Raw genomic sequence first — 11,983 nt, 5'->3', positions numbered from 1 at the left:
CCTCTCTTCAGCATCCGTGGGGAAGGTTTCTTAAAAAAAAATTTTTTTTAAGTGTTTTTTATCATGTGCCCTGTTGGCTTGTGAATAGGTTTAGTCATGTCTGAAACACAAATTTAAAAAGGATTTGCATAATGATAGTGACTAGATTGAAGATATGGTTTTCAAAATAATTTGGACACTCTGATTTAGTGGTATTAGCTGAGGCATGCTGATGGTATTTATACTGCCAACTTAAACTTGGTTAAGAACAAATTGGGCAGTTTGGGGCTTACACAAATCTTCAACTTTTCATTCTTCTTCATGATATTTACATTAAAAAAATCATTTTATTTTTATCTTCTTTATTTATTTATAAAGATTTTATTTATTTATTTGACAGAGAGAGAGACAGCGAGAGAGGGAACACAAGCAGTGGGTGTGGGAGAAGGAGAAATAAACTCCCCGCTGAGCAGAGAGCCCAATACGGGGCTCAATCCTGGGATCATGACCTGAGCCAAATGCAGATGCTTAACCGCCTGAGCCACCCAGGTGCCCCTTTTTATTCTCTTTTATAAAGGAATTTGCAAAGGAAGGGACAGCTGATGAAAGGATTCCCTACCACCTAAGTGGCTCTAAGTAAGAATTGTAGTAATTCAATCGAGTAATTGGGCTTTGGGCTTCTCTGCAAATTTCAGTTAGGGAACTCTTATCACAATAGCCTGAAACACTAAAAGAATGGGACAGTATGTATATCGTTGAAAGGTGCTTTCTGTCCAGCACCAACTGGCAAAGAGAGGTCGACCCTTTTATTCTTACTTTTGATTTTATTGGTGACAATGGCTTTCACTAGCTTTAGAAACAAAGTAAAAGAAAATAGGACAAGGAAAGCAAGAGCAGCCTCATCTTTTCTGGGCTCAATCCTTTCTCTGTATACGTCTCTCTCTCTATATGTATCCATACAATCACATAAACTACATTCTCACATACCACCAGAATATATATAACACCAACGGCAGTACAATATCATTGCTATCCCAGAGTTGCTAAGACCTAAATATGTACAGTTTCATTCTGTTGTTAGGAGATGCTTTTGGGTGTTTAAGTCCTTAAAGTCTTTTATTCAAGGGAACTACAAGCACTCTGCTTACAGTCAGATGCTGTCATTGATGAAAACGATGGTTTTATGTGGTTCTCCAAGCGTGGCACCCTCTGGCATCTGGAGAACTAATTCAAACCTTTCTGGACCTTCCAAGATGGGCTGTCCCAGGTCATCAAGGATCCTCACTTGGAATATCTGCATACGCGCTCCCGGAGCAAAGGCCAGATTTCGGCTGATGCCAACATAATCTATTCCAGCTAGTGGGAAAGGGAAAGTCAATAGTGAGACTGTAGGATTCATTGTCATAAGTTTTCCTTTAGAGGAAAACTTCCTTCAGAGAAAGATAGCATACTTCTACGTACACCGCACCCTCAGAATCATATTTTGTTGGCTCGATCCCCAGAAAGGGGGAGTTTCCATACTCAACCAAATGCCATGATAGTCACTCATCCATGACCATGGCCCGTTCTCTTCGGGGCTCTCCATGTTGAGACCAGGTACATCACCTTCCAAGCACTTCCCCCAAAATCTCACTGAGAGACTGAAGGCTCTCTGAAGGCCACTTCAATTTTTAATGAAGAAGTTTACTTTTTAATTTTTAATTTTTAAGGTCACTCTCATGAACTTTATTTTCATTAGGTTTCACTCATTCACCTTAGCCAGATACTTGGTTGGTCTTACCACATTCTGCTTGGTTTTACTAAGACATGGAGTTTCTGTGACTTCCTAAATTATTAATTATTTTGTAAGTTGGGTCACCTGATCCTATAACTTCTTTGCTAGTTATTTAAAAAGTCATCAAGTGTCATGATAGCAATAAAGTATAAGCAGTGGAATAAAATAGAAAGCTTTAAATGATAGAAATAAATGTGTCAATCAAGAAACAGAATATATTGTCTCAAGGTATCTCTCCATAAAATACTTATTAATTGCAAAGGAAGAAAAACAACTTCATAGTGGAGAAATCTGACAGACACCACCTTAACCAAGTGATCCAAGTTAACGCCACCACTGATGGGCTAAATGGAGACTGTGTGCCATCTGATAGAATCCAAGGAGAATGCAATGTTATGTCTGCAAACTTTCCTGCCAAAGATGCAGAGCTTGAATCTAATTACAAGGAAACATGAGACAAGCCCAGACTGGGGGACATTTTACAAGACCAAACCTGACAGTCTTCAAAAATATCAAGGTCATGAGAATCAAGGAAAGACAAGGAACTATTTCAGGTTGAAGGAAACTCAACAGACATGACAACTGAACAGAATGGGAGTCTTGACTGGACCCTTTTGCCGTAGAGAATGGGCAACACCTGGCGGATCTCGAATGAGGTCTGAGGATTGGAGTGTGGTAATGTATCAGGGTAATTTCCTGACTTCATGCTTGCATCGGGGTCACAGAGAAGAATGTCTTTGCAGGAACGGCATTCTAAGTTTTCAGAGATGATTGCAAATTTATTGGCAACTTGCTCTCAATGGTTCAGGAAAAAAAAAGTGTTTTTTTTTTTTTTCACTGTACTGATCTCTTTTCTGTAAGTTTGAGATTGTTACAAAGATTTTTTTTTTAAAGATTTTATTTATTCATTTGAGAGAGAGAGAGAGTAGTGAGGGGGAGCAGAGGGACAAGCAGACTCCAAGCCCAGCACAAAGCCTGATGCGGGATCATGACCAGAGTCAAAGTCAGATGCTTAACCGACTGAGCCACCCAGGCACCCACGAAAATACTTAAAAAAAAAGTCATTAAATAATTATGTTAAGAAAAATAAAACAAGATTACACTGAAAATTGTAAAGGCAAAAGAGTAAGGGAGAGAGACCTTGGGATCTTCTGCACGATGGTTTGGATCTTGAGTCCATTGCTTATTTGCACAAATTATTTAACCTCCTTGAGTCTCAGTTTCTTTAACTGCAAAATGGGGGTAATTACTTCTACTTTATAGAGTTGCTGAGAAGATTAGAGATAATACAGCAAGAATTCTAGCACGGAGTCTGGCAAATAATAGGCATCCGGTACAAAGAAATTATCATTATTATTTATGTAAGAAGTTATAATGGTATAGTTACCCACGTATGCATAATTATTATTGTGAATTAACCAAGCTGAGCAGTTGTGTTACTTCTATTAGTCTGTCCCTACCTGAGAGCTCCCAGAAGGATCATGACTTGTGTGCAAGGGGAGTTTAAATGAGTTCGAATTTATTTTCCCAAGCACAAGCCAAATAGTCCAATGAGCCAATTAATCTATTTATTCTCATTTCCACAAACAGAGAGTAAAAAATGATCTTCTCTGAAAATTAAGGAAAAGAAAAAAAGGGAAAAAAGCAAAAAAAAAAAAAACACCCTTGTAAGCATCATTACTAGTTTCATGTACCATATGCTATCATATATTCACTGGAGGGTTATAACCTGCAAATTCATCTAAGAGACAGTGTTGTGCTCTAAACCCAACTGGCTCTCTTTATTGTCCTTAACTTTCTGGGTACATGCGGCAAACATTTTCAGAGGTAAATGCCTACTTTATTCTCATTATGCCTCATTACTTCATATAGGCTTTTACTTTACTGGGTTTTATTTGTAGGATTTGTGCTTTTCTCTTAAAATATTCTCATTGTCTTGGATATAGATGATGCTAGTCCTGAACTAACTGACTGCTCATAACCCAGAAGACTAAAAAGTCGCAGGTGGTAAATGAGAAAATGTGGGTGGAAATTTCCAATTCCACCACACCAATGCAGGTGGAAATTTCCCCTTCTTTTCCTGTTGCATTTTTCTACCTTTGGGGTTCTTTTATTTTTTGGTAGAGCAGCTGACTGGCTCCCCAGAGGAAGTCTTATTTAGAACTATCTAGCTCCTCTTATGGCTAGGCCTTGATTGTCTGTATCAAGAGAGGCTAAGGTGAGTGAGGACATGCTGCTTGAAGCCAAGGAAAACGCCTGAGTCCGGAGTGCAAACCTTCGATCCTTCTAACATCTAACAGGGGCCTGGATGTTCACAGAGATGGGCCTTGCTCAGCCATTAAAGGGATATCCTGGTCTGAAATCCTGTTTATGAGCAATCTACGGTATCTACAAATATTCTGAACTTTTTTGGAAAGTTATTTTGGGTCCGTGACAAGCCAGTCACGGAATAAATCATAGAGGTTGCTTTTTGAATAGTCCATTTATTTTATAAACAGCAGAAGTCATTACCTATGCGGACTGTTTATGTGCTCAGATAAGAAAAACTTAAAACCAGAGTCTATCAACACAGACCAGGCACACTACACTTGAAAGACTTGTTGACAGACTATGCCCCATCCTATACGTAGATCTTGATAATGATATAATTTGATAATGATATAATTATAATGATATTTGATAATGATATAATTTTTAAATGGCCCTCTCACCTTCTGCTGCTGCTGGCTCTGTCTTCCTGGAGCGCACAGTGACAGATGACGCTTGGGAAAGGTCCGGGCCTGTCCTCCAGACACAGATCTCCACGGAGCCAGCACTTTCCTCCACATGGTACTCAGCGTTCCCAAAGCGCAGGGTAGGCTCTGGGGAGGCATCAAAAGACAAACTAAGAATACCTCAGCCCTCCAGGCCAACTATCTTGTTGGCTCCTGTGACCCTAGGTATTTGTCACAATCATCAGACTTGACAGATTCTACAGGCTCAAGGCAAAAACAATAAAACATACACACATACACACAAACTGTGTCACAAATCTGACTCCAGGAGGTGCAGTGAGATAGCGTTGGTTAGAATTCTGTTCATTTTTCTGTTTCAAGAGATTTCTGTCATATAAAGAAACTTCCCTATTGGGGAAAACTGGCCAGCTAGCTGTAACTCAGGCAAGTCAGCTATTATTTGGGAAAAGATGGTGGGGGAATTTAGAAGGATTTTTGTCAGGAGAAATTGCTCTTTATGTTGAGGGACAGTCTGACCAGGGTTCTGAATTCAGAGACTGCTGCCATTTTCTTTTCTCATGATATTTGTTAATCACAGGGGATGGACAGGAATCTGGGAGGAGGCAGGGTTCCATCAGTTGAGATGCCAGAAAGCTCCCCTGGAAGCAGAGAAGGGACTCCCCAGAAAGAGACGTTTGAAGGAAGCCAGAGTGGGCATCAGACTTTGGCAGGGGGGGCGTGGTGCTGGTGGAAGAGTAGTGTATATTTCCTGAAGGGGGGGAAGTTTGACAATTAGAAAATTGGGACTTTTACAAGGATATCTGTTTATATCCAGCTCTCTGTGTTTCAGAAAGTAGCCTATGAACCTAGATGACTATTTAAACCTTGCACAAGATCTAGCTGTAATACTAGATGTGCTGCCATGAAAAGATTTGAAACAAATGTTTGTTTAGACTGTGAAATATGGAGGCAAAAAAATGAAAAAGCTAGGAAGCAGCTTCACCACAGAGGAATGACCCTTGATGGTAAATGGAAAGTTGACATCATAGAGATGACAACTTTGCAAGCCTAATGCAATAGAAAACATCTGAGTTAAATTAAAAAATTTGGAAGGTAGAAACCAAGGTAATAAGTATTATTTGCTCAGGATGTATGTTAGTAGGTCTCTTAATGATGAGGAAAGTTTTACTGGAAGTGTTATCATGATGGACAAGAACTCTCTTTATCCGACTGGAGTCCATTTTTTCTGGAATCACTGGGCACCACAACTGGCCCTGTGCCCTGTTGCATCAAACAGCTCACCATGTACCCAATACACCATGTGTTTACAAGTCTCCACTGTTGCTGGTGATGTTCTCTGAGCTGGAACTCTCTTCCCAAGTGCCAGTTTCACACATTTCCACTCATTCTTTAAGACTGTTAGTAAGAGTTACCTGCTTTGGGAAGCTGTATATAACTCCCTCAAGGAATCAGGGCGTCTTTACCCCATGCTTCCTAACATTTTGAATAGCTCTATACTTGCATGATGGGCCACACTTGCTACTGGCTCACCTTCTCTGCACTCAGAGAAGGGGAGCGGCATCCTCTCTTTTCTTCTTGCCAAGACCTTTCACAGCATCTCCCCATTGCTGCTGATGAATGTTTCTGATATCTCCTAGCTTGGGACAGGAAAGAGCGGGGAGAGGCAAGAGGAGCAGGGAAGTATTTTCTTGTGGGTATTCTCATGGTGAACTCATTCTCTAGTCTGAGATGATGGAGAAAACGGATTCTGTTTCTCATGGCCACTTTTGTGTGTTCTATGGAGACCCCTCACTCCCACAGTTGAATAGTTCTCATCTGCTGCTTCTTTGATGAGGATGATGCCTCCCTATTCTTGCTGGTCACTTCATCCTCCCTCAACCCATTAACATGGGCAATGCTCCTGCTGAGGACTGTTCACCCCTCTAGATGGCGCTTTTAGGCAAGGCCTAAGACAAATTTATTCTGGTTCTTTCCTGTGTGCAAGGCTCACATTTGGTCCATGGCAACACCCCTGCCACCTTGATCACTCTAGGAATACTGCCTAATCCTGATGCGGCTCCTCTTTTTTGTTTATCCATCAGAGCAGCCAACCAGCTTGCTTCCTATGTTGTGATGTTCCAGATAAAGCCAGACCTCCACTCACTGTGTCCTCCATATTGCACATGATGCACGTTACTTCTCAAATGGTCTCCTTAGAACTCCTTCTCTTGATTTACGAATTCCAGGAAAAGTCAAAATGCTAAAGCTAACAAGCTCACACATAGTTATGTATTTTTCTTAGAACGATATAAGCTTCTCAAGGTCAGTGACCATAGTCCAAGTGTCATTATACCCTTAGGGATACAGAGGCTAGTACGTAAGTACTCAAGAATGTCAAATGGATAATTTTAACTCACTTCTGACATATTTTGAACTTATTACAAAGGCTTTCTTTTCTAAAAAGTTGGGACAAAGTGATCTGTTTTTTAGCACCGAACTTATTCTCTATGGTATCAGGGAAGGGCAAGAAGTAAGAAAGGGAAAACACATCTGGGTCACTTACGCTGCTGTGCAGAGAAAAAAATGGATCAAGTCTCTATGAATATGGTCAGATACCAGATGTAAGAGGAGGATGGTGTCACTTAGAGAAAAAGTTCATGAAACTCTTCTGAGATGCTCTGTGTCTTGAGCATCAGGGGATTTGTTGAAATAGAGGAAACAGTTCCTCTGCGTTGCCCAGCAGTATCTCCAGTTCTCTTTGGCCTCACTCTGTCTGAAGAACTGAGACAGGGGCAGTAATCCCTAAGGGTGGGCACTTATGAGTGTATGATGTTTTGACCACATCATCCTTACATTAAATTGATTCCACAGCCGTAAATGTGTTTTTAATCTCCTTTCAAAGAGAATTCTCTTCTAGTGGAAATAAGGAAAAAGAATATGACAAGTTGGCAAGTGAAGCTCTCAAAAGAGACATGACCATCATTTAATATTAACTCAATGTCCAGATTCGGAGAAATTTCATGACAAGATACAAAAGGGACTTGCAGATGAAGTGACAGGAACATTATTGGTAAACTTTGAGAAACCACTCAGGACTGGATAGATGTCCAAAGATGGAAGCTAGGAAAATGATTTTTTCAGTTACCTCAGCAGAGAAAACACAATAAAATCTAGAAGCAAACTGGTAAGCTTACTCTCTAGAAAAATGCTAGAATAGTTTAAATGATTTCTGAATTCTTAGAAAAGAAAGAGGTGATGCCTGTGAGTCAATATTAATTCTTTAATATCAGGCTTCATGTAGTCAAATTTAATTTTTTGTTGTTTGGTGAAGCATCTCCTGAGCATCCTCTCTATGCTCTAAGCACTGTGGTAGCTACTAGGGGTGTAGAGAAAAACGCAGTTTGTGTTGTTGAGGTGTTTTCGGTATGAGAGGGTGACCACATCCATTTCAGTCAGTTAGCTCCTGAGTGCTTTGACAAAAGAAGGAACCAGCCTCAAGGTTCAGAGGAGTACGGAGAGAAACGAAGCTGTGCTAGATCTGAAGGATGATGAGAATGGACCAATGGGAAAGGTGGGAGGAATGTTCCAAAGTGGTTAATATGGAAAAGTCATATAAGACTGAAGAAGCCCAGTGTCTGGGGGGGAAAACAAGCATTTGTTTCTAAGTGATGTATGCGATGAGAGTAAAGAGTTGTTGGGAATCGGTGAGAGAGGAAGGTAGAAGCCAGATACGGCAGGGACATGGACCATTTGAAGTGGGTGGGTCTTTACGTTTTAGACTCTATAGCATGTGGGGACCAATTTTAAGCAGTGGAAATATGGTCGGGTTTGTTGTTGTTATTGTTGTTGTTTCTGGATATCTAACTTCAGTGTGAGCCACAGATTTAAGGAAGAGTTAAGGTTACCAATTAGGAAGCTTTTGCAATTATCCAGGTAAGACATGAGCATGGTTTGAACTATGCACCAGTATTAAGATTGAAGTGGGAGAGGAATGTGTTAAGTGCCCTGAGCAGCACCCAGTGGTTAGATGTAGGGGGCTTCTAGGATGCTCTGTGGATGTGGGAGTGGGACTGTCAATAACTTAGATGGTAATATAGGAGGGGAAAGAGTCTGTAATGGGGGTAAGGGAGGGTCAGATGATGATATGTGATGGGATATCCAAGTAGATAGGTCGAGGGCTTTAATGTGTGAATTCGGGGTTCAATTCAGGTCAGGGCTGGAGATAAGATTTGAGCGGTTTAGCACATAAGTTGCAGTCAATCCTGTAATAGGTGATATAATCCTCCACATGGATGAATAAAGGGAATTTTAGTGGGGGCATCAAACTTTAAGGGAACTGGTAGATGGGAAAGGGCTCAAAAGAGAGACAAAAAAAAAAAAAAAGAAATGAAAAGAAAGGAAGAAAGGAAGAAGGGAGGAGGGTGGGGGGAGGAAGGGGAGGACAAAACTGATAGCACAAGAGGAATAGAACCAGGAAAATCAAGAGCAGAGAGTAGTGAGAAGAATAAGGGGTCACCATGTCAAATGCAGCAAGCGTATCCAGAAAGACACGTGCAAGCCAACAGTGGCAATCAGTGCAAAAATAACCAAAATACATCTTATGAAAGTGCAAGCTTCAAAAGGTGAACTATGGCACCCAAGTTGAAGAATAAGACCTGAAATAAATTTTTCCTACTCGTAAAGCCTATGGCAATTGTCCTACCAATAGCGATGCTCTTCCTTCCAAATGGTTCCTGGTTTTACAGCACCACAATATGTCTCTCAAGTTTTAAAAACATTTATGTGTTGAAGTTGATCTTAGTCCATGCAACGGTATTAACCATATTTAAAAAAAAAGTTGGATGTGCTGATTTCACCAAAGTGACACTTGGATTATGTACCACTTTTCTTTACAATGTTTTCTTAAATCTGTCCTTATTCTGTTAGCTACCCTTTTAATGATGAAGATAATAATCTAGCTGGCAATCTTTATAAGAAAATTTTATGCATGTTATGCAAATCTTATTGCCTCAGGATGAAACTAACAGCCTTCTATGAAACTGGACATCAATTCTTTTTGTAGCAGATTGTAAGTTTTCAAAGTACATGCTAAAAATGGGAAAAAAAAAACCATCCTTGGTAGAAAAGCAGAAACCTGTTTAAGTGTTTATATATAAAACAGACATAATTTGCTAATTAACAAGTGTCCTCAGTTCCTTCCTGACCCTGGTATAGCCCCTGGAAGCTAAAGTCTAAAGCCTAGTGAATGCATATAAAGCCTGCTGTGCATTCAGCTAACTTAATTGGCTGTGTTCTCTGGTGTCGGGCCTCATGCAGCTGATGTTTTTTATAAGGGTTCCTGTGGCAGGTAAGGCCAAGATCTTGGGTGGTTAGGTTGCTTCTTCTTTTGTACGGTTTCTTTCCTTTTCCCTTATTTATTTATTTTTTTAAAGATTTATTTGTTTATTTATTTGACAGAGAGAGAGAGAGAGATCACAAGTAGGCAGAACAGCAGGCAGAGAGAGAGAGAGGGGGAAGCAGGCTCCCTGCTAAGCAGAGAGACAGATGCAGGGCTCAATCCCAGGACCCTGAGATGGTGACCTGAGCCGAAGGCAGAGGCTTAACCCACTGAGCCACCCAGGTTCGCATGGACGATTTCTTTTCTTAGCATTACTCCACAGTAGTTCCCCTTATAGAGATATTCCTTTTTTAACAAGGGATATTTGGCATTTGACAAGGGATATCTGTTCTCTGTTTAAGGAAGCAAAACATTTCTCAGAATCTAGCTAAACAGAATGAAAATATTGGATCCCTGAAAAGGTAAAGCACAGGGAATATAGTCATTAGTATTGTAATAGCTGTGTATGGTGACTGATGGCTGCTATGCTGGCGATGAACATAACAACGCAGAGCTGTCAGATCACTGTGTTGTGAAACTAATGGTACATCCTATTCTTCCATTAAAAAAATTATCCAGGGACACCTGGGTGGCTCAGTGGGTTAAGCCTCTGCCTTCAGCTCAGGTTCTGATCTCAGGGTCCTGGGATCGAGCAGCTGCATCAGGCTCTTTGCTCAGCAGGGAGCCTGCTTCCCCTCTCTCTCTGCCTGCCTCTGCCTACTTGGGATCACTCTCTGTCAAATAAATAAATAAACTCTAAAAAAAAAATTATCTAAACTCCAAATCAACCAAACAACAACAACAACAAAACCCCCCAAAACCCACCCATTTCATCCCAATTCTAACTAGAAAAAAAGAACATTTTCCTTCGACTTACTTGAGCACCTTTTTAGATCGCCGGACACTGTGTCACCAGTTGGCCTAAATGAAAACATGCTTTTGATACATGATGATGGACGTGACACATCTAAATAGAGAAAGCACTATTGGTATTTAATAAGTGCCCAGACTATGGCCAATTACATACAAAATCGTGACCCTGGAAAACGAGCATACGCTTTCCTCCGTATTTCCCCAAATCGTCAATTTGGTACGACCCTTGTTTTTATTCCTGGTGGAAATGACAACCTTATTACTACCTGAGATACAATGCACATTAGAGTTTGATAAAAGTTTAATGCTTTAAAACCGAATTAGGGGAATTACTGTTTCACATCAATATTTCAAAAGATTATGATCATGTGGTAGGTATGCTAATAACACCGCGGATGTTTTCTCAAGGAGAAGATGAAGTGGTAATATTCAAAGGAACCATTAGCGTCACGAATGGCAAAACCTCTGAATGTCTTTACTCTAGTGACCAAAGTGCAAATAGTTCCCACAGTAGTCATTCAAGGACAGCTGCTAAATGAATGCCTGCTGGGGACCCGAAGGGGGAGGAAGCCACTCTTTAGAATTTTACAGAAAGCCTTTTCAGAAATATCATTAATTCTGACCAAGGAGATTAGGATATCCTAGGGCACTGACTCAGCAGAGTCAGTCTTGGGCTAAGGGAACATCACCAGGCTGCCTTGGAAGAGTGTGGCTAGATTAGTATGGTCACATCTGTAGCAAAACTCTTTTGGCTGAAGTTCACTTTGTGTGGAACCCAGAAAAGGGAAAGCAGCTGGAGGAAGAAGGAATGGGCTGCCCCCTTTCAGCCATGTTGAAAGGAAGAGTATTCTGACCATGGACCTTGAGGGTCCAGGATTCCTAGCAGTATTTTCCCAGGAATAGAGGTGTTTCTTGTGGCTTGATGGTGTTGCTAAGATCCCATGCTTTTCAAATGATTTCCTGCTTATAAGGTTGCTCCCCATGTAGAGTCTCTTTTAAGAAAAAAGATATGTTAACGAATGGGTGTTGGGGTATTTTTAAGCTTAGCAAAGTGTTCAATCTTCAATAAATATTTTAGTATCTGAAAGCAGGTTTCCTGGATTCAACACTTATTAACAGTGACTGGCTCAGAAAAATGTGTAGTGATTACGATTGATTATACTGAACTAAAAGTCTTCCAATTATTTCTGCACATGATTTTTCCCCCCATTCAAAAGCCTCCATGGGTTTGAGAATAGTCTAATTACAGTTCAAGTCAGATGTGAC

The 11,983-nt window shown here is 40.5% G+C and overlaps 1 protein-coding gene across 1 annotated transcript in view; it reads right to left on the bottom strand.

The window, feature by feature from the left end:
* Positions 1–405: 405 nt before the first annotated feature.
* Positions 406–11,983, bottom strand: part of FREM3 (FRAS1 related extracellular matrix 3) — a gene marked incomplete at its 5' end in the record, with an annotated part of 97,627 nt that continues 86,049 nt past the window's right edge. Inside the window, 2 exons of the mRNA XM_082727611.1 lie at positions 406–1,335; positions 4,465–4,614. Of these exons, the coding sequence (XP_082583737.1) occupies positions 1,130–1,335; positions 4,465–4,614 (356 nt within the window). The 3' untranslated portion in view covers positions 406–1,129. The remainder of the gene's footprint in view (positions 1,336–4,464; positions 4,615–11,983) is intronic.

Source organism: Mustela nivalis, assembly GCF_964662115.1.
Source record: "Mustela nivalis genome assembly, chromosome: 4".
Classification (NCBI taxonomy): Eukaryota; Metazoa; Chordata; class Mammalia; order Carnivora; family Mustelidae; genus Mustela; species Mustela nivalis.
Note: the sequence above shows the minus strand (reverse complement) of the source record. Positions and strands in the feature narration are given on the sequence as shown.